Source organism: Harpia harpyja, chromosome 8 (assembly GCF_026419915.1).
Source record: "Harpia harpyja isolate bHarHar1 chromosome 8, bHarHar1 primary haplotype, whole genome shotgun sequence".
Taxonomy (NCBI): domain Eukaryota; kingdom Metazoa; phylum Chordata; class Aves; order Accipitriformes; family Accipitridae; genus Harpia; species Harpia harpyja.
In genome coordinates this window covers 11,313,256-11,336,381 of record NC_068947.1, presented here as the reverse complement: position 1 = coordinate 11,336,381, position 23,126 = coordinate 11,313,256, and the positions used below count along the sequence as shown (strand labels likewise).

At 42.4% G+C, this 23,126-nt stretch overlaps 1 protein-coding gene across 6 annotated transcripts in view; it reads right to left on the bottom strand.

The window, feature by feature from the left end:
* The window catches only part of LOC128144937 (butyrophilin-like protein 8), a 35,502-nt gene continuing 12,376 nt past the window's right edge, over positions 1 to 23,126 (bottom strand). For 3 of the 6 annotated variants that reach the window (XM_052794407.1, XM_052794408.1, XM_052794411.1), the window contains 6 exons: positions 15,817 to 15,910; positions 11,851 to 11,934; positions 11,386 to 11,438; positions 5,698 to 6,042; positions 4,480 to 4,515; positions 1 to 1,698 (listed from right to left, as the gene is read on the bottom strand). In XM_052794407.1, the coding sequence (XP_052650367.1) occupies positions 1,595 to 1,698; positions 4,480 to 4,515; positions 5,698 to 6,042; positions 11,386 to 11,438; positions 11,851 to 11,858 (546 nt within the window). In that variant the 5' untranslated portion in view covers positions 11,859 to 11,934; positions 15,817 to 15,910 and the 3' untranslated portion in view covers positions 1 to 1,594. The remainder of the gene's footprint in view (positions 1,699 to 4,479; positions 4,516 to 5,697; positions 6,043 to 11,385; positions 11,439 to 11,850; positions 11,935 to 15,816; positions 15,911 to 23,126) is intronic. The other 3 variants (XM_052794409.1, XR_008236269.1, XM_052794410.1) reach the window with 3 other exon arrangements.

The following is a 23,126-nucleotide window of genomic DNA, read 5'->3' as shown; positions in this document are numbered from 1 at the left end:
TCTCATCAGGGTTTGGGTGTTTTTTATTTTTAATCAACTTATGTTTTGAAAAATACATGGAATCTGAGACAAACATTTGGAGGGTAGGACACAAAAAGACAATCGCAGTATGTACAATTCTTATATTCAAATATTTTGTGAAGTGGGACCCCAGCTGTTACGCTAAGGTGCTCTGTACCCAGGGTGGCCTAAGTACCAACTGAGCTCCACTGCAGCAGCAGCAGAGGCTGTGCGTGGGATTTTGTCTCTCTTCCCCACCATGGGGAAAGGGCCCTTTGTTAATAAAGTCAAAGGTAACTGTCTCCTTTACCTCAATGGATACCATTTTAAGCTCTATTTTATTCTGTTCCCTTCTTTGCAAAAACAATCCTGTCTTTCCGTTGGAAAGAGAGTGGAACTGTTCCAAATCAAAATGACTTTATGAGTGTCCTTATGAGTCACTTCCCTCTGCTTGAGGGCACAGCCAGAAGGAGTGTGCTGCAGTCACTGCTGTTCACCAGCCTGGGTGAGTAGTTCTCTGGACGCTTCTCAGTTCTGTAATAGGGCGGTTGCAGCAGCTCTGGCCTGAAACAAAACTTCTGCACTTTCTTGATATTGTTGATATACAGGATCCTTTCAATTTTGTTTTACACAGGACATCTATGCTACCTGAATCGAACATTTCCAGAACAAAACCCATTTAATTTCCATAGGTATCAGTTACAATTATTCTGACCAGTTTTTAATTCTTTTTTCCTCCAAAGGTACCATTTTTAAAGAAGTAACATTGTCACAGTAACAATTTCTTATCGCACAGTTCTAGCTTAAGAATCCAGCTTTTGCGGGATGATCACATTTACCTTGCTGTGTTTCATGACAAAAAGAGAAAATACTGAATTCAGCCTTCTAAAGCTTTTGGCTTATTTAGAAGTGGATTTTAGTGGATTTTTGTAATAATACATCACTTCCTTCCTCTATGTTGATGTTTTATGAACTTTCCATCATCTTTCTCCGTCAGCTTTACCCTTCCGCTGAAGCAATACTACGTTTCTTGTGGAAAAAAAGTTGTTACTGATAGCCTGTGACGCTTAAGACTAAAAATAGAAGCTAAAGTTCCACAGGCTCAAGTTTCACAAGGTTTCCTTTCTTATGTTTTACAAAACGCAAGCATCTTCCTACTTCCAGTTTTTATCTGACACAGAGGGTAATTGCCCTTTTTCCTCCTTTCAGTTCTCTTGGACAGCAGATGAGATCTTGGGCAAAAGATCTCACTAGGGTCATTTATAATGTGACCTTGTAGTTTTGTGAGTCTTTTATCCTATCATTAAAGCAAAACCACAAAATCCAAAATAAAATGTTCATACCGGCAGCACTAAAACTGTGCTCCAAGAAACAAACGGAAAAGCAGACTTGCCACCTCTGAGTTTTGCTGCCTTTGGTTTTGTGGAACACCAAAATGCGCGGCAGAAACACGTAGTGCTAGGTCTGTTTTCAGCTACTGGTTTTTCTTTCATGTGGCTCTAGAACAGTTGTCATGCTAACCCTACAGAGCTGTTCTGCCCAGCGAGGTCTTCTGGTGAGGAGAACTTCCCAAAGAGAAGGTTGGCTTCCCCAGTTACAAGTGCCAAACCCCCAGTGTGACCAGGAGGTGGAAAGAGAGGGGAAGCATAGCCAGACACGGCGCATCAGCAGGGCTTCTGGAGGAAATCTGACTGTGTCCTGAAAAATTAAGAAAGAGAAAGTTGGCATGTAACTGGTGGCTTGACAAGAAGTGTATTTGAAGTTTGTGTGATACATTTTACGTGAATGCATTGATGGAAGGTTGTTTGTAAAATCATGTGGATTTTGGCTCATTTTCAAAATTCTCCTTTGTGTGTGTGTGTGTGTACCATCCAGAAAAACCAGTCTCAAAGTACTGTGACAAATCATTTTTTCTCCTTCATAGAAAAGGCACAGACATGCAGCAACAATGAGTACAAGGTCCTTTTCTGGATGACTGAGAACACTCATTGGAAATCCTGATAGCACAACTAAAGGAGTATAAAATACATTATCATTCTACCTACTTAGGGCCTGAGATAGGCATTGTGATTAAGAGTCCATAAATAATGGTAATAAGAATTCTAGGCTGCAGACACTGAGACCATAGCAGCACTGCGTACCACTATTGGTACGTAAGCCACAGCCTGGACACAGGGCAGAGATTAGCCTTGGCACAGATGATACCTGCAACCCATGCTGGATGTAATACATGAGTAAAAAAAGATTTTGAACCCCTGACTTAAGCAGTAGAGAAATTTTTCCTAAAAGTGTTTAGGTCCAAGTCATTCTCTGGGAAGTTCAGGCTGTATATTGTCTTCTATACCAATTCTTAGGCTGTTCCTATTGCTGTGGTATCAGCTTTCAGAATGTTGCTGCAGTTAATTTACTGCTAGTAGGGGTGCTTCCTCCCCTTCTTCCTAGAAGGAGTACGTGGTATTAACATGTAAAGAGCAAGTAAACATCGGGTAGTATTCAGTAACGCTTTGAAATAAATGTAGGATTATAGCAAGTCTCCTGGCCTCCTGTGACCTCTTCCAGGCATAGGCACTTTCATTTTTCCCAGAAAAAAATTAAAACAAGTTTTGATTGACCCAGAAGAAGCCTTGCAAGAAACCCAGAGTGACAGTAAAATTAGGCTTTTTAAAATAATTAGGAAAAATAATCAATCCAGCAAATAAACAGAAACAAAGCAGAAATGAAACAGATCAAAACTGTTTCTGTTTTATATAAAAATAATAAGTATCTGCTGATCTGGTTATGATGACTGCAAAATGTAAGAACTATTTCTGCATAGAGTGTCTTTGTTCTCAGCAGGTCATTTAACTTAGAAAAGTCCCTTCCAAAATAAAAACTAATACAAAACAGATTCTCTTCCTCCCTTTCTTAAGAAATTGCTGAAAATAAAAAAAAAAGGGAGCTGTGGCTCACAATTTTCTTTAAAAGCAGTTGACAACAGGAAATGTTTTTTCCTTTTTGCAAAAAACTATGTTTCAAAAGTTAGGCTTTTGTTCTTTCCTCCATCCCCAGCCCCCAAAATCTAGCAGTACAAGAACCTTCAGGTGTCTAAAGTGTGTGATTCAGTTTGTTCTCGTATAGCAAAGCTGAAATACTCCCTCTTGTCCCAATCACTTTTTTTTTTTTTCTAATGAAAATACCTCTTCATGGTAAGAAATAGTTTATATTAAGGAAAAGCTGTCAGAAAGTTTTTGGCTGAGTCAAACATAGATATATCTATCTCCTTTAAATACAGCCTATTTACCTTTTGGTTTTGAAAAACTTCCACTGCTACTGCATTAAAAAGGTTTGACCCTTGGTAATTTCTTATTTCTTGAGGAAGGTAACAGCTAGAGATATTCTAGCTCCTGTTCTGTTTGCTTTTATAATGTTGTAATGTGGTGCTGTGTCACTGATGGCACACGATAACCATCTTGAATTTAACTTCATATTTTTTAAAGACCTTTAAGCCAGCTAGAGGAGCTGTCTTAGGTCTAAAAAGGATATTTCCTGTAATTTTTCAAGTTGTTTATTGCTTATGAAGTACTGAGCTGATTTTTTCTGTGTGGTCATGAGATAAACCACTGGAACATTTCTCTTCCTTAGTTTCTATTTCAGTTTATTGCTACTTAATATGGCTGTAATGTTGTATTGTGGCTGAACTTACTATGTTAACTCTAATATAATTATTGTTATGTAATGGATTATATCTTTCAGCTACACTGAGTAAAATACAAATTGCAGCTATTGATTTTTATATGATAAAATGTTACAGGTTCGATACCAATTTAAGATTTTGTAGAGCTAATAAGATTAATTTGGCTTATAAGCAGGATTTTTATGGGAGAATTTACTGACAATGGCATGTCAGAGCCAGACAGCCTTTCTGTATTGTATTCACTCCAGCAGTGTTTACAAGTGACCCTAATGTAGTTACTTCTCTGAAATGATTAAACCTAGACATTAGCATCTGCACTATACTTAAGAATTGCCTTTGGATGAGATCTACTTTAATTTTTCCAGAAGAGCTTATATGGAGTCATTAATCGTGTATTTTTAGAATATTTATTACCTTATTTACCCAAAAAGACCCCCAAATCTCTTGGTCTGGTAGTTCATTCACACCAAGGTAATTTACAAAGGCCTTAACTGCCAGAACCAAATGGCTTTCATGTTACTTGGGTTTTATTGCTTTTTATGATGCCCATAATGGTGAGTAGATTTACAGACTAGTAACCGCTGGCACTTCAGTATTCTTCTTTCTGCAGTCTAGGTCTGTCTTAGTGGTGGAGATATTTTTACCTGTCTGGGACAGCTGTATTTTGCTAGACTTGGTGAGAAAGAACAAGCACCATAAGTCTACTGGACTTTCTCTATTCAGCACATTTTACCAGTCTTGCAAATTCAAATTAAAGCACTGGATAATCGCTTAGACACTTAGCAGGTTAAGGAGTATTGTCTTACCGGAAGGGGAAGGAGCCTCCTCAATGCTAGATGGAGCTGGAAAAAACCATAATAATCAAAGTTATTTGTTTGAGCCTAGAACAGAAAAAGGGTACTGATAATTGATCTAAGGGTTAGCGGGTTTTTTCTGATAAAGAATACATTTGTCAAACAAATTGAAAGTTGAATTATGATCACAGAATTATATCAGAGTAAGACACCTTATTGCTCCCAAAAATTAGATGATGAAAACATTGATTCTGCATTTTTTAAACACTTTTTTTTATTTTGAAAACTGCTAAACATTTCACTTTGAAATTTTCTGAACAAATGTATTTCACTCTACATTTTCAAAACATTTTTCTCTTCAGAATGATGTGCATGAAAACAAAGATATTAGAGCGCTTATATGACTTGAAAACAAATTTTTTCTGTTTTAAGCTTAATTAAATGTGTGTGGTTGACCATAATGAAAGTTTCCAGCTGATTTATTCAAGCAAGACACCTTAAAAAACTATGATTCGTTTTTATATCTATCCCCTTTTTTTAATTTGCTTTTTCAGTTGGTCAGCTGGTCAAACCCAATGCCCCATCATTCTGCTGGCCATGCTTGTAGGTAGTTCAAACATGTTAGCTTGGTTGTTTGGCATTATTCAAGCATGTGTTATGGTCTCACTCATTTTCCTAAGGAAGAAAAAATAGTAATTCTTGTTGCATGTGTCCAGCCTTGCCACCAGATCCAGATCTTCCAGCTGCAAGGGAAAAGGTAATTAGCAACTGCCTGTCTTTCATCTGAAAGGGTATATGGCCTGGACTTTGGATCCAATTGCCAGAGATGAAACTAACCCTGCTTCACAGACCCAAGTGCAAACAATGAAACAACCCCCCGTTCCTCTGGGACAAGGTCAATCCAGGACAGTACAAACCCATAAATAATCAAATGCTTAAAAGTCAGGAAGACCTCATTATTCATTAATGTCTCCTGTGAAGGGAGAGGGAAGAGGCAGGTGGCTTGCCTTCAGGAGTCCTGCTGCTTCTGTGGATACACTGTGCTGAAGCTGAACAAAGATGCATTTTTTTTTTCCTCTTCTTATTCTTTCAACAAAAGCAAGGAACAGAGTGAAACCGAGTGCAGATTTGCTTCAAAAATTGAAGTCATCCCAGTCGATGGCCATACATGGCTTGTCAACAAGAAATGCTGCCCTCAACTCCCTCCCTCTGAACTAAAAAATATCTTACCTGATACAATGAGTTTAATTTTAGATTTCTGTGGTTTGTTGGGATAATCCCCAGTCTGTCTGTAGATGCAAGTATATACAGCTGTGTCGAGTAATTGGACATTGGAAAGCTTTAAGGAAAAGTTGCCATGCTTCATCTGGTCCAAAAAAAGGCTAGTTCTGCCATGGTAACGTTGATCCTGCAACTCCAGCGAATCCTGCCCATTGTGAAAAAAGTGCACTAAGACAGAGTCTATCTGCCAGTAGAGCATTGAATTGGAAAGGATCAACTCTCCAGGAGAGGTGGTGGTGCAAGGCAAAATGACAGTTTCTCCAACAAATGCATGGCACATTGTGTCTGGTTGACCTGGAATAAAAAACAGACAACATTCTCAGTGCACAGCAGAGCTAGGGACACCAGGTTTCCTATGATTTGGCTTTGTCGCATCATTACTGCCTCTCTTCTTCCCCCTTCTTCTGCCTGTGTCCTCCTGCTCCCAGCCAGGCAGGAGGCAGTATGTGCTATGCCAGGACTGAGAGCCACGTATGCTCAGTGTCCATCCAGCTGTGCAGCAGGACAGATGTTGCTGTGTGAAAGTTGCCTTCACTTTGTCAGTGTGGGTGCTGCTTGAACTCGTCTCCTTAGCTGGTGATTTTTCTCCCAGCTTCTGGGAATCTTGCTCTTTGAGATCAGGTGTCGGATTTGATTTTAATTAATTGGTCAGTTCACAAGAGGAAAAGGGGATGCAGGGAAGTGAAGATGGGCAGATATGATTAATAAGCAAGTTTTGGTTTTGTAGGAAGTCTGGCTGAAAAAAGGAGAAGTGTGAAAAGGGTGTTACATCAGCAAGAGAAAAGTCCTGGATGAATTTGGTCTCCTGCAACTCCCACTGCTCGCCTATCAGATCGTGGCTCCCGATTTGTAAATAATGTGCTAGAGGCTCCTGTCTCCGTTCCCCTGCGACATCTTGCAGAGGGTCTGACAGAACATGGCTTTTTTCTGCAGGTCTTCTGCACTCTTGCCAACACCTTTCCTGTGGCCTCTCATACTCTTTGGTATAGTCATTCTCCCAGTACCCCAGAAAGAAGGTCTGTCATTCCCACTTCAGGTAAATGACTTTTCCAAGGCCTCGGGGAGACAGATACTTTGTATGGGTGGCCTGGACATCAGGCAGAGATGTTACCAACCTTACCAACCGATTCCAGCACATGCAAGAACCGGGGTGAGGGTAGTCTGCTGGTGAACAAACAGGCGGACAGGCAGGGCAGGAGGCCAGATGAATCTCACTTAGACACACTGTTCATTTAGTAACTTTGATATTAATTATTTTTATAAATTCTTCCAAGTTAGTTGAAACTACTAAAACTTGCACAAATGGGGGAGTCTGCCACTATCATGTAGGAAAACTCTTACTAGATTGTGGTAGTATATTTTCTAGGGGAAGACCGGCTTATGTAAGGAGGTTTCTATGCATTTATAAAGCATGGACAACTAGGTATTTTCAGCACAGAATGTGGGCTTAAATTAACACTTTGACCAAACCTGTTTCATAAAATGATTTTATAAATTAAAATGCAGATGAATTAGTTTGGATGGAAAACTCATCCCCAGCAGGGAGCAGAACAAAAGCAGCATGACTCTGCAATTGTGCCAAGAAGAAAAGCTAAAATTCACTGTGAAACAACTCAATCTGTTTGCATGGCCAAAATTCTGTGAAGCGTGAGGGGTAAGTAATCAGACTAAATGTAGAAATAAATGTTCTTGGTTGCAGTGTTGTCATTCCTGTGTTCTAGGCCTGCACTAGCTCTGTGCATATATTGGGCTAAAGACCAGTTCCCCCTTGAAGTCACTGACATCAGCCAGGGCTCAGCTTGTTACATGCTCGGGCCTCTGTTTCCACATTAATCAGTGTCTGTTTTGAGGCTTGTTTGGTGTCACATTGTGTCCATCCAGACATAGAAGAAGGAAAAGTATAATTCAGAAAGCTAAATCGCAGAGCCAATTAAGTGTCTTCATTTATAACTCTATCACCAAACATCTGCTTTCCTTAGGTTTTCAGATTTTTCAGCTGAAAATCCCAGTCCACTTTTGCCCAGCAATGTAAACTTTTCGCTGAAAAAAACACTTATCCCCAGTACTATTTCTGGCTGCCAGTGGAAGGAGACTCCTCTTACTGCGTGGAGAGCTCAACCATTTTCAGGCTGTACCAGTCACTGACCAGGTTTTGCTTCTCAAGGGAAACCTGAATTATAACAGTATCCAAATGAGGGTCTTATTTTATTTATGATAAACCTTAGCCTCCGCTGTATTGTACCCTTACTGCCACAGCAGGTATGACCCTACGCTCCCCAATGAGACTGCCTCAGCCCTGCAATTAGTGACGTACCCAGAGAGGGCCATTAGCTGTGCCCAGCACACCGCGAAGGTCCAGCACCAGCCGAGGAAGGGCAGGGAGAGGAGGGAGCAGCCTGGGACCCGTCCTTGTGCTGTTTGGGCCTGGGGAGCCGAGTAAGGTTGCGCTCAGCAGAGCATCACTGAGGCAAGGCCATGTCTGAAAGCAGACTGTGGTTATGGCTGACCATGATTAGCTAACCACAGCGGGGACACGAGTGTGCCTCGGGCTGCTGCAGGTGTTTTGAAAGCCCTGGAAGAAGCCAGCCTCCAGAAGAGCTTTCTGGTGGGAAGAATCCTGTCCACAGGATGTCATTAGAAGAGAGAGTGCTTGCAACATATGGCGTTGGACATGGATGAAGACAAGATAATCCTGAAATCAACAAAACTTGTAGCTCTATTCAGAAAAATGGACAATAAGCATTTGCTTAATGAGCAAAAGGGAGAAAGGGTGTTAGTCCTATCTCCTGATTGCCGTCACTTCTTAATTTGATATTGGTTTTAGAAGTGCATCTATTTGCTTTTTGGCTCTTTATTCTCTTTCTGAAGTTGGAGGACAGCGGTGCCCAGCATAACCATTCCTTTCCTGCATGATATGGTGAACGAACCTTGTAACACTTGTGATGACTCTATAAACACCCATGGGGTTCAAACTACCCTGCCCTACACTGCTTTCAGCTGGTAAAAGCAGGGCAGCAGAAGGCAAAAAAGGGGGCACTGCTGATTGCCTGGGACAAGAACAGGTGACTGAAATCTGGTTGTAATGAGTTATTTAACAGACCCTACAGCTGCATGAGGTCTTTTGTAGATGGGAAGAGCAGACTTCTGGGTATGAGTCAAATAAGTGCCCTCTTACAGAAGCCAGTCTTGAGAAAAAGAGAAAAGTCATGCTAAAGCCTGGTGAAGCTGTGTTAAGCCTCTCACTGAGACTATTGATGCAGCAGGGGAGTGGAAGCAGAGAGCTTCCTGGCCAGAAGACTGCAGCAGCCATGCAGCGGGGATGGTGGCAGCTGCCGCTGGGGTGTGCGATGCAGGTGCTCGTCTGATCTACCCGGTAAGCTTTGCACGTAGAATGCATAGTTCTCTACCTTGGAAAAAATGCGTGCTGGTACACAGCTTTCACTTGCAGCTCTAATACTCAAATGTAAAGTTAGATGACTATTTTGTGGATTTTTTTTTTTAATTGTGTGTTTTAAATGTTGCCCAAGTGCTTAAGACTCTCAAGGTGAAGTTGAGTGTGCTAATCTAACCAATCTGTAAGATTCCTGCAATGAGAAAACACTGCTGCTTCAGTATCCAAAGCGTGGTTCAGGGAAGCTTGTGAAGATTGGGCTCTTTGTTTCTCCCTCTTTTCCTCCCCTGAAGATAATTTAGGGTAACCATCTTCATTTATTAATTATATATTGCTTGTACTGGAGGAATCTGGGATGCCAGTAGGCAATCTGGAGTTTATGCCTTGTGGAAAAGGACCTGGAAGTGGAAAGCTCTTGAGCGTGTCTCTCAGCTTCACTCTGGTGATATTAGTGCAGTTCTGACAGTAGACAAAGTAGTTTAATAGTGGAAGTAATGGGTTAAGCAGAAAAATGTTCCAGTATTAAAAACAAGGCAATGGGGAATTTCTCTGTGTTTCTGAGTACTTACAAGCTCAAACCAAAATGTGTTAACCTGACAAGGTAGTGTTGTGTGATTCCTTAGAAGCTCATGTCTCGTGTACATACAAAAGTATTTTGGGAAGGGTAGGGGGCTGTTTGCAATCCCAGTTGCTTGCTCAGAAACACTGAACTTGAATTCCCTTATTTTAAGGAGGAGGGGGAAAAAAAAAAAAAAGAGTCAAAGTAGTCACTTAAATGGCTCCACATGCTTGCAGGTGCACTCAGCTACCAAAAGAGCACATCCTGAGTGGTAATAGAATTTTCACACTGCTCTGTGGAGACACATGAAAGTTTTCCCTAAAACTGTCAGTTGTGCTTCTGGAAGAGAGAGAGACTAGTTCCAGATGAAGCGTAATGTCCTGAACCACTGCAGTCCCTGGTAAATGTGAAGCACTTCTGGGCAAACAGAGGAGTTTTGACCACAAGCAGAAGTCTTAATATTGCTGAATTTAAGCCTCAGATAAGGAAATAAATTGCATTCTGGGCTGCATCAAAAGAAGCATGACCAGGAGTGGTTGAGGGAGGTGATTCTCCCCCCTCAATCCGCTCTCATGAGACCCCACCTGGAGTACTGCATTCAGCTCTGGGGACCCCAACATAAGAAAGACATGGACCTGTTGGAGCAAGTCCAGAGGAAGGCCATGAAGGTGATCGGAGGGCTGGAGCACCTCTCCTGTGAGGACAGGCTGAGAGAGTTGGGGTTGTTCAGCCTGGAGAAGAGAAGGCTCCAGGGAGACCTTATAGCAGCCTTCCAGTACCTAAAGGGGGCCGACAAGAAAGCCGGAGAGGGACTTTTTGGAAGGGCATGTAGTGATAGGATGAGGGGTAATGGCGTTAAACTGAAAGAGGGTAGATTTAGATTAGATATTAGGAAGAAGTTCTTTACTGTGAGGGTGGTGAGGCACTGGCACAGGTTGCCCAGAGAAGTTGTGGATGCCCCTATCCTGGGAAGTGTTCAAGGCCAGGTTGGATGGGGCTTTGAGCAGCCTGGTCTAGTGGAAGGTGTCCCTGCCCATGGCAGGGGGGTTGGAACTAGATTATCTTTAAGGTCCCTTCCAACCCAAACCATTCTATGAAATTAGAGGGAGTAGCCCCTGCAGCTTGTAAAAAAAAAAAAAAACAAAAAACCACCACCTCCCTCACTGGCACATACCAGTGTATCTCTTTCATAGGGAAGATCGTATCTGATGTATATAATGTCAGAAACCTAACTCTGCTAGAACTTGGCAGAGCATGTGCAAAGATTCGGGGAGAGACTGCTGCTGGGCTCTAGTCCTTTCCTTTACCTGGTTGTGCCTGTAGGGAGCCCAGCAACTTAATGAGTTTAAATACAAAAACAGATGCAAGGCAGCTGGGGCTGTAGAGGATGAGATTCCAAGTCATTCTTAACATTATGGAAATGGTAGGGTATTTTTAAGGATGTGGGCAGGATAAACTTTAAAGATTTGCGGGCCTGAAACACCTTAACCTTGAAACCGCTTCTTTCAGATATAGAGGTTTATCTGAAGGTTATTACTTGTACTTGCAAACCTTGGACTGTGATGAAATATATTCAAAGCAAAGCACATATTTGTTTTGTTTTGCTCCAAGATTCTCAGTTTTCAGTTTGTGTAGTCACATATAAATACTTCCACAAACTCCTAGATGTGCATTATAGTATATTTACCTCTGGGTAGAGATGCAAACAGTAAGGAGGCAACCATCCAGAGAGCAGTCTCCCTAGTAAAGTGAGAGAGAGAAATGCCAAATGCTTTGTTAGAATGCTAGAGCAGAGATCAAAGACCTTTTCTCTGGCATAATTTATGCCCTGTTTCACAACTCCCTCATCTGTGAAGAGAATTTGGATATGAAGCTGGATGGATTAGAAACCCTGTTTTGTTTTGTTGTCTAGTCTTGGTGTGGATTGTGTCTCCTGCCTGTAGATCTGAGGTTTCTCAATGGTCGTAATGGCATGGGGCTTCAGTTGCAAACACCAGACCCATACTTCCCGCTTGTGTTCTCATGTGGACAAAGTTAATTGTGTATATGTAGTCATAGTTTGCTCTTGAGATTATTTCTATTGGTAATTAACTGAAATTCTGTCTGCCCCCAAGCTTCAGCTGCTTTGCAGCGCAAGAAAAGTGTAGCTTACCATTTCATTTTTGTGCCTTCCCAGCCCTCAGGAATCCCTCCCCGTCGCAAGCTTCACCAGGCACTCCAGCTGCTACTTCTGCCTCTGCCAAAGCAAGAGAGTGAAAGGCTCTTAATTTTTGTTGCCATAAGCATTTCTCCAGAAGGGGATAGGTTATTTACTAGTACTTTGTTTGCTGTGGTTCGGTCTGTTTTCTTTCACTCTGTGTATATAAAACAGAGAGTGTATACAACTGTATGTATTTACTCTGAATACACTCTGACAATACACAGAGTGTATTTATCTTCATGTGTAGGATGGATGTGAGTCACAAGCTGTGCACTGACTAGCCCTGAGCTTTCAACCCAATGAAGGGATTCTTGTTCTATAGCCAGCTGAGATCAAAGAAGGTGGCGAAACCTAATGGGTATTGTATTTATCAAGAGGTATGGACACCATCCCTCAGACTGCCAAATACCACCCAAACTGTGTATCTACCAACAAAATGCAGACATGGCTTTAAGGAAAAAGCTGCTTAAAAGAGCTGCTTCTTTGAGGAGGCTGTTAAATCAGGTACTTTCTCAAAGAGGGAGGGGGGGAAAGAGTGGCATGGGGGGGAAGAATGTGGGTTTTGGGCTTCCTCTCCTTGTCCTCGTAGCATCTTGTAGCTTAAGGAGTACAAATATCCGAGTGATTGTTCCTCCCTGGTGTACTCCAGAGATAATGCTGACTGTGGAGGTAGTGGTTTAGCCAAGGTCCTCTTCCCACTGAGGCAGCTCTGTCTGGGGAAGGTGCTGGTGCTGTTCTCCTGCCTATTGCTCCTGGTGCAATGGTGCTTCCTGGGGTGAGCAAGATCTGAAAGCTGGATTTCTGTGTTTCTCACTCTCTCCTCATGGCCAAGCCCTGGTTACGCTTCGTTTACCAGCCCCTTCCTGATACTCAGTGCAAGCCATCTGCCATCTTTGGCTTCTTTGACATTAAAACCAGTGCTTCCTCCATGTTTTTGCTGAACTCCTGTGATCGCCTGCGTCCCTGTTGTAATGGTTATTGTTTCAAGTAAGGGTATAAATTTCAGCAAAGCGAGTTTATTCCACGTGTTTCCCTCCTGCCTGCCTTTTGTAAACGAAACTGAGGCACTGATGGCCACCCTTACCTGCCTGACTAGTTCTCCATGGAGTTTACCCTTCCTCTCAACTTTGTCCAGATGTTCCACTCCACATAAGGCTGCTCTGCAAAAATACCAAGAGCAAACTTATCCTGCACTCTGGCCTCGTGCTGGGGCAAGAACGAGATGGATCTGGAGGGACCTGGTCTCCACACCAACTCACGGTTAGGCAGCGGCAAGCTCTCTTGCCAGGCTGAAGGAGGGCAGCCCAGCAGCTGGAGCTCTGCAGCTGTATTCTGTAGTGGTACTGTGGCCATGCCCACCCTCTCTGTAGGTAAAGAGGGTCCTTATGATATCTCCCTATGCAGAAAGAACTAAAAATTGTGTAGGTGGGTAGGTGTGGCCAGCTAACAGGTCTGTGTAAAGGTGCAATAGCAGCAGACAGGAATAACAGAAAAGCCAGAGCTCCTAGAAGTGATGTCATTCTTCTGAAGAGTCAGTCATTTTTCTAACAGTTTTGATTCTGACTCAAGAACCACATGAAGGTGGTTGTTCCAGCCCAGCTGGCTTGTTTGCGTCTCTGGCTTTGGCTGGCTTACTCCCACAGAGTCCCTGTAGAGTTTCTGGTTCTCACAAACGCCTGTACAAGACTCTTGGACTGGGCAGGAAGTGGGATCAGACCTGAAATACCAAATTGCATGTGAATGTTGAGCTCTGGCCATCCGCGTGATTTTGTTACTTCTCTACTGAAGTTTAAGCTTGTGCATAAAGCAGCAGCAAGGCAGGTCTTGTTTAGGAAGCAGTGTCTAACGGCGGGAATGTTTCAGACTGGTCTAGCTGGAGAACCTGACCCTTAATTTAGCTTAATCCAGTGCTGTTTACTTGAAATAACATTTCTTTCTGGATTGATCTGACTCTGCTTGGAATAAAAATGTTTACACGGAGCCTCCAGAAGGATTGTTCTTGGTACACAGGGGAGATCTGTTTCCATCTGTGCAGTTCTGCTGGTGTAAGATGTTTCAGTCACCACATGGATCAGCATTTTAAATAATTAGTTTCTATTTGGTATTTCACTATTTTTTATTATTATTTTTAAGTGCTGGTTTAAATGAAATGGAAGCTTAGGAAGCTAAAGTAATTGTTTTCTTTGTAATTTTTTTCAAATTTAAAAGTTGATCCATTTACTGTTCATTTTAATCTGACAAAGGAATTGTTTAGGACTTAATTTTTCAGAGGTTAAAACAATTAACTGAGTAAGGCTTTGCAACAAAGAATCACTTCCTGAAGAATTAAAATACTAATTAATTAACTTCTTAACACACTAACCTACCTAAATAACTAAGGCATGCATTGTAATTAAAGCGTATGATTAAATTGCAAAATTCTGAACTTCTTGGCAAATGTCTCTGACATCCAACTTTTGCATCGTGTGTGAGGTTGTTTACTGAACATGTTAGCTCAGCCTGCAATAAATTTAAATTAATCAAGTAGACAAGTAACCAAATGTTCCCAGTGCCCATAGAATAGCAGGACTTTGTGTCCCAAAGTAAACTGGGTCAAGTTGTGTCTTCCAGAGCAGGAGGGGTGGGGGTGGGAAAGGGTCTAAATGCTACTGTTGAAGGCTTTACACTCTTGGAGCACTAAAGCTCTCCCTTTAAAATAAGTTAAGGAAATGGTATTTTCTGTAAGGGCTCTGTGAACCCTGGAGAAAGTGTTGCTGCGGTATATTAAAGACATTCTCCTGTGAACAGCTCTGCTTGTCAGGACAGCTGGGGTGGCAGGAGGGGAAAATGCTGTGGATAGAGATGCTGTGCATGAGCCAGGGGCCCATGTTGTGTGCAGATGGGTGTTTTTGTGCTTGTTTGTTTTTTTTCTATTGCTGTAAACCTTGCTTTGAATTCTGTGGGCAGCTGTTTGATCATCAGGGATGGTGCAGCTGAAGCGTGACTGACCTGTGACCGTACAGTGGGCAGCAGTTCTGGTGGCTGAGCAGCCAGGTTATGGTACCAGAAAAACCAGCTGGTTTCAGTGATCAGCCCAGCAATGGCTTGTAGCCATGCTGCACCTGTGTAATTTCACACCAAAGAATGATCAGTTTGGGATCTAGAGCAGAAAGGATCTGGGAACTGAAAATCTAGAGAAGGGTTGTGAGAGGCTGTTATGGGATGATGGGCACAAGTAGGATGCTGGCCAGGGTAGGGAGGGAGATGCTGAGCTGGAACTCTTTTGACACGGAGGAGGTACCTCTGTGTGTTGACCACCGAGTGTAACACTGATTTAAAAGTCATTGTGAACTAAGTGAACGTGACAATTTGGGTGTTATATTGAAGGGATTGATTTGCTTGCCAGCTCTTCCACTTCATTTGCCAGCCTCCAGTACTGGCTGACTAACATAGGTAATGCAGCTGGGCAGCGAATGAATGGTGATACAAGTTGGAACAGGCAGCAGCTGGAGAAGACACCAGTAATTCTGAAACTATTAGCCAAAATCACCTAGCAGATGAATGAAGTCCACTGCCAAGAAGGAAACTGCTTGTTGTGCAGCTGGCAAAGCTTTGTAGCTTAGTCACAGATAATTTCTTCACATTTCACCCCCACCCCCCACCTTGTATGCCCTTGGCTTTTGAGAACAGATTTGTGTGAGCTGACTGTTGTTACTGATGCTTGTAGGAGGATGGGGGGACCTTTCTCCCTGACTTAGTGAAATCCTGAGAGCACCTGAGCAGAGAAATGTTGCCTTACTATTCCTTATCCACATCAAAGCAATTTTCTGTCATTTCTTTAAGTGCTCCCTGCTCGTGCAACCCCGCAGTCCTTTCACCTTTAGGTGAAAGCTAATAGCTAGTAGAAAGCTAATGAGTGAGCTTGCAAGTGGAACTTACGGTCTGGCTTCTTGGAGAAAGTTCTTATGACAGCAGTCTGTACCGAAACTGGGTGATTACTTCTCAGCTTATCTGAAAGTTATCTGAAAGCAATCTGTAAACAAAATGAGGCATCGTTTAGAGACCTGTCCTATAATTAGTTCAAGGAAAGACATTTAAGAGATCTCGGTGAGTGACATGCTGGCTTGTATCCAAAAATGACAGTGGCTTTCTCTTAGCGTTTTAGATTTTGAAATAAATGGCCCTGATTTGAAAGCAATTTTCTGAGGATTTGTGAGCAGTGGCAGGTAGTGTTTCCGTAGCTACACCTCTTTGTGATTAACCCTCTCTGCTCAAGGCAGTGGGAAGAAGTGCCCTGTGCCTCCTGAGGGACTGTCCGGAGCTTCAGGCTGTGAAATGAGCTGTGGTGGCAGCTGACTCTTGGACTGGGATCCTTAACTTCAGGTGCACGGTAGCAAACCTCATGCACTTGTGAGGGCGGCGGGTCTGGTTTTCATGTTTATTTGTTTTAGCAAAGTTTATGGCTGTTTAAAAGTCTCTGAACTTGTCCTTATCTGCTGTGCACTGGAGTGTTGTGTACTCTGTCTGTGTTCCCTCTTCCCTCCCTGTGCTCCAGTCGCACCACTTATGCTGTGGGGGTGGTGGGTGGAGTGCTGGCTTTGGGCTTGCTTATGTTTCCCCATGCTGCTGGAATTTCCCATTGCCTATTTAAGGGCAATCATGGGCCACAGCCAGGCTCTGGTGGCTGAAAGGTTGTTATCAAATGCGTATCTAATCTGAAAAGTTATTCCTCCTCAGCGATGAAGAATGAATGAGTGATGGTGCATGACTTGCTCCCAGTGGAAAGTTGTACCCTGTACAGAGAACTGCAGCAGGAACTTACACACCTGCCCTGGCTTTGAATAAATAGTTTTGGTAAGGAGGAACTTATCCACAAGTATAGAAATAAAACATGGGGAAACAGAAATTACAGTTTATATCTGATTTTCCAGGGTTCAAACACACAAACATCTTCCCAAAGGTTTGGAGGAAAACAGCAAAACTCTGGATGTGTCTGGCCAAAAAGCGAGCTAGCACACTTGATAAACTGGAATGCTCAGGAAATTAGGCTTTATTCTTGATTTCAGAATAACCTTTCTAAACAGCTCTCAGACTAAACTGAAGTTGTTTGTGGCTTTGCAAAATGGGAAGGGTGTGGGTGGCTCAGGGGACTGATGCTAAATACGGCACGTTTCATTTCAAGTTTTGGGAGGAAGGAAGCACACTCTTGGTATGCAAGTGAGCAGAAATCAACACTGATCAAATGATGCTACAGTCTTGTGGGTATTTAGTGGTTTCATGTAATGTTTGGTCTGACTGAATTCTCAGGCAGTCAAGATCCGTACCATCCGTATTTCCAGCTGTCATTTCTGAGGGATTTCATATCTGTCATCTGCTTGATTCCCTTGGGTGAAGGTCAAACCAGGGACTAGAAGGATGTCTGTACACAGATCCATCCCAGAGGGATGTTGTGTCACTGCTGCCTGTGGGGTCTGTGTTAGGCAGTTTTGCATGGCAACTGTCTGTAATTTTCAGTAGTGGGCTCTCACCCCATTCTCTTAAAACATGCTTTATCCTCCATGCAACATAACTTTTGTGCTAGATTTAGCAGGTTTTCAAGAGAATGCTGCTGCTGTATAGAATGGCAGGGCAGTGCCTTTCATTTACTCGCTTTCTGCTGGAAAGACTCTTGATTTAGGGAGCAATTCCACCCTCTAAATCCCTAGCAAGTGTTTGCAGCCTCACCTACCCCTGTCTTGCATATTGTAAGTCCTCCTGGGTTTCTGAGTTCTGCAGATTTGATGCTGTCTGGGTGGAAGCTCAGGAAGCACGACCCACGCAGTGTGTGGTGCATCCCACCCTTTGCCCAGCCTCGTGCTTACTGGGTGAGACTTATTCCCTGTGACTAGTGGTATGCGGTGGTCTCATGCCCCTTTATGAAACTTCTGAAGAGAAGCCAAAAAGTCATTGTTCCTTTTTGTAATGTCTTTCTGACGGCTCCCCCCAAAGTTCCTCTTTTCTCAATTCCTTTTTGGTCTTCTTAGAGTTTCCACTGCTCTTTATCTGCCAGTTCCAACAAAATGTTTTTCTTCTTCTGATGAATAAATTCTTAAGAGGCGTTCTTTCAAGAGGCTGCAGTTACATGAAAAAGGCATGGGGAGGGTGTGGAGTTGGGGGGTGTTCTGCCTTTTAGAAAACTCTAGCCTTAAAGAAGTAGCTCACAAGTGACAATGCAGAAAAAGGCAAGGGCTCCCTCAGCAGAGTAAATATTGTGTATTTTTTTTCTGACTTTGGAGGCAGTTCCTATCTGAATATCTGCTTCTAGTACTCTCTGGATGATGTTTTGTTCTACTGTTGTTTAATCTCTGATGATAGAGGTATTGATGGAAATAAGGACTTTAATTTTTCATTCTTCACTGTGGGGTTTGTGTGGTTTTTGTTTTTGGTTTTTTTTTTTTCCCCCTCTCCTCTGGCACCTGCACCTTTTAAATCAGTGGCATTACCTGATTCTGGAGCACTCTATTCAACAACCAAACAGCTACGCTGACGCTTAGATTCATTTATGTGAGGAGTCCTGGATACATTATTAAGTTAACTGATGTCAGTAAAAATGTTTGGATTAATACAAAACTGACCAATACTAGTATTTCTAAAGTGGATGATCTGAAGCTAGTTGTGAAAATGAGACCTGGTTTTGAAGAGAGAGATGATCCAGTTTGGGTTACTAGTACCCCTTTGGAGTAGAAAGCTCAACCTCTGTGAAAGTGGCTCTCAGTGGGTGCCTACTTATTGCCATAACCTCCAAAAAGCTTAATTAGCCCTCTTGCTGCCTGTGAGTGTGTGTGAGGTTCTTGCTGGCCATAAGCTGAGGAGAAACTTTCGTAGGCTGTATTGGGGTAGGAGAGAAGATGGGTGAAATGGTTATCTCGCTGCCCTTCATCTGGCCCTCTCGAGTACCTAAACTTCTTTCTTTTTTTTTTTTTTTTCTCCAGACAGTATGTCAAGTGATATGAATTCCTGTATATAGCTCCTCATAAACCAGATACAGGCAAGAAGAACCAAAGTGGATTTAAATACGTAGCAAGTTCTTGCATATTATGGGTGTGGTTGGTATTTCTCCTTGCTCTTCTAGGTCTGCCTTGTGGCTTTTTCCTTCCCACCTTTAAAGGTTTTTGTGCCATCTGGATTAGAGATTCCCTATGTGAAGTAATTCTTTCTCATTGAAAGACTGGATTGTCTAATACTGTTGTTAATTTGTTACTTTTAGAAACATCCCTGCACTGAAATGTCTCCACCTAGATTAAATTTCTGCAAAGAGTTTGTAGCCCCATCATTCCAATGGGCTAAGCTCCTCGACTAGGATCTACGTTGGAAATCTCATGATTATTTGAACTCTTCCTTTGTTACTAAGCTCCTGCAGAGGGACAAGAACTCCCCAGTACATGCACAGCTACGCTCGTACAGAGCTGGTTCAGGCTTCTTGGAAAAGCAGGCTAAAGAGGGTATTGCTGCTAGAGATCATGGAAGGGATCAGAGCAGGGCTAGTGTTGGCAAAGAAATGGGTGACGTGGGGTGCTGCCTTCTGCTACGGAGGGATGGGCATTGCAGGAGCAGCAGCTGCCTCGTGCTTCCCAGTTCCAGCCAGCCACCAGCCCTCTGGTTCAGCGGGGCTCTCAGTGATTTAAGTGAGAGCATGTTTTGCCTGCCTCTCAAGCTGGGCCTGCTGTCCTGCAAATGCTGAAGTAGGTGTGTGGTCTGACTTCGGCTCTCTGCCTAGCACCTAGGATATCTCAGCAGTTGTTGATTTCTTCTGCTGTTTACAGCTGCTAAGTCTCTAAAATCTCATGAACATGATTCCTTTTATCTTTGTTCTCCATCCCATTGGTACAGTGCCTTTAGCGCAGCTGAAGGGCCATAAAACTTAGGGAGGACATAACTTGACAATAATTGAGTTACTGAACACAAAGTAAGAACATATTGTAAAGCTCCAATGCAAAAAAAAAAAAATTTTTTTTTTTAAGCTGACAAACTGTCAGCATTTAGTATAATAATTCCATAAATGTTTGTGGTGATGGCTTTAGCTGTGTCTTGCTCAATATATTATCTATTTTATAAGTGTTTTTTCTCTTCAGTCAGCAGTTATCTTTCACACCGAGGCAGGATTATAAAACCCCCTTGGTAAATGTCATCAGTCCAAAGAAGGAAAGAGGAAAACTCCCTCCCTTTGAACTTTCAAATTCATATAGTGGATAAAACCTGGTCACAAGGGAGAAGAAAGGGAAATTTGGGGGGACTTTCCTAGGAAGCAGAAGGGAAACTGTTTCAGGCTCAAGAGACTGCTTTGAGCTGAGGGGATAGTCAATAAAATGTCTTTATTACTTTTGTTCCACGCCTTGTCTAGGAGGAAGTATAACACACTAATGCCAGAGAATTTCCATTCTCCAAAATTACTTTCCAGCTCAATACTGTGAAAGCAGGGAAAATCCTGGCCTGCAGATGCTTATTTTTGCTGGCAACTGTTGCCAGCAACAGGCTTAAGTTCTACCAGTTGCTTTTCTGGATTGTGAGTCCTTTTTCCTCTTAGCTATTTTTAATTTGCATATTGTAGAAACCACCTTTCTTCAAGAGAAATGATATTGTTAGTGATACATATACACAATTCCACTAAGATACAACAGTCAGTTTACTTTTTCTCTATCAGACCTGTTACTAGACAATATATCTCCCTGACTTGTAACCCTACAATCAGTTGGATCCATATTTCCTGACAGGTGAGAAAAGGAAGAAAGTTGGATGAAGGATGAAGTTCAGAAAATATTTATTATTGTCCTCTAGGAAGGTGTTAAGTATTCATCAACAAAGTGGTGAGCTTCACAGGTAAATGAGTAGTCAATGCTATTGTAGTTGCTGCATTGGACGTGGAAACACTGGGAGTGGTGGGTCTGAAAATGGAAGCTCAGGATGCCAGGGTGAGAGGAGAAAAAGAAACTGAGGTTAACCAAGGTTGATGTAATTTGTCTTGGCTCTTCCCCAGACAATGATGTTAACTTGTGACTGAACTGACCGAGCCCCATGCTGGGCACCTCACTGAGGGTTCGTATACCTAGAAGACAAACTCTATGGCAATGGCTCCTCTGAGTGAGAGGAACCACCTGAACTGCATCCTGGGTTTTTCTACTAAGCTACAAAATGTGGTTTTTTGAACATGCTTACAAGCAATTGTTCATCATAAAGTCATTATAGGCCTGGAACAAATCCTGGGACCAATCGATGGTATTAACTCACTGATGTCAGAGCTACTGAATCAAAAGGAGCTAGTGTCTGTCTGAGCTGGTCTCTCTAGGAGTACTGCTCTGTTAAAGCAAAAGTGAAGGTGTCTGGGGTTTATTTGTGGTTTGTTTTCTTTTAATTGTTGCAAATGGACCTGCAGCTGCAGTTTGTGAGAACTTTTTGAGGAGGGAGGAACTGTTTATAGAACAACTTTCCCTGAGAGTCACTCACAACATGTACCCAGTACCACCTGTGTCCTAACAAAGTATCTCTGATATTCCTGCATGTGCTGGTGGCATCTTTTCTTATGCAAAGAAAAACAGGTGAGTGCAGTGAATGTAAATAACTAAGAAAAGGAAGAGCTATTCCCTTCTCCAGGAGCCCATCTTGGCCTTCTCCATAGTTACCCAGTGAAAAGCACAAAGTACTCATGAATACTTTGTACTAATAAAAAGATTAAGTCCTAGTGGTTCAAAGACTCTTAAACCAGTGACAAAGATAAGGTTGACAGTGGCCAAATATTGCAGGCTTAAACCTGCCCCCTTCCTCCCAATGGAATTGCCTTCCCACCCCCTGCTTTTTCAAAATATTTACAAAGGTGAAGCCTACACAGTGTTTTAAACCTAGATGCTCTAGTATCAGAGCAGGAAGTTTCTGGTTGTATGGTTGTGTTAGAAGTATGAGAATGTTAATGTCCAATTAACTTCTGTCCATCAGAGATGGACACGAAGAAGATCCTAAACAGGGGCCCCTAAAAGTGCCTGTAAGCACTTCATGCTTGTTTGACTAAGCTGTAAATAATTGTTCCAAGCAGAGAGCAGTCATACATAGAGTTAATGAGATGTACACACAATATACAACATAGAGTTGTGTTGAGATGCTCAAGTTATTTTGCCCAGGTATTGGAAGATTGTAGACTATTGGCTTGATAGCTGAGGTAGATGTATTTATGGTCTGAAGGAAATATCTTGAACAATCAATTTGTGTAAGTAGGAAAGAGTGGGGATCATAAGCAATTTCTGCAGGCCCTCTACTCTGGGATGTTTCTCAATCTTCTGAAAGCTTTCAGATTTTGTTGTTAATGCTTGGTTCAGATCTAGTTCAGCCAAATGATTTTACAATCTGAAGCACCCATCTCTCAATCATTGTAAGCACGACCGGATCTTGTCTCATTCTTGTCCACCAGCAAAAGTGCTTTTTCTGTTACCAGTGCAATAGCATTGTGTTTTTTACCCCCAGCTGTAATTATGACTACACAGGGAGGTGCTTGCTTCTTTTCAAAGCAGCAAGCTTGGGGTTTGGAAACAAAGCAAGCAACTCCTTTCTTTCAAAGCACTCTGAAAGACCACTTGTGCTTGCTTCCTATAGATGTGTTTCTGTTCAGCACTGTGGCACAAGAAAGAGGTGGCATCCTCCCCCTTACCCTTTTCTGACAACAGTACCCTTCTTCCTAAGGCTGTGTGTGTACAATTAATTTTCACGTTGCTTGCTCTCTCCTTTAGGTATATGTGGGGAACCTACTGCAAGTTGTTTCATTATTGTGCATGTGTCTTGGTGGGGGGAGGTGTGTGTGTGTTTTCCTTTTTCTGTGGTGGTTCAGTGTCTTGTCTTTCCTGTTGGAAACTGTAGGACTTAACAGAGTTTCTTGTGAATTTTTTTTAGGTGAGGGGTGTACTTGGCTGAAGTGCAGCTCTTCCAGAATTGGAAGATGACTCCCAGCTCTGTTTGGGGTATGGTTTTTTGTTTGACTGTTTGTTTGGTTTTTTTAAATCCAAATCCACCTCCTCCCGTTCCTTCTCTTCCCCTTCTCCCAGTGGACTACTTTGCAGTAGAAGGGTCTGTTCCCCCAGAAGAAAGCAGAGGAACAGTGTAAGATGGAAGCCACAATTTCTTATACCGTCACATTTCTTCCTGCAGTGTTTTTCTGTGACTTCATTTTCCTATTGCAAATCAGCACCAGCAGCCTTGCAAGCCCTCATCTTCACAGGGCACAACTGATA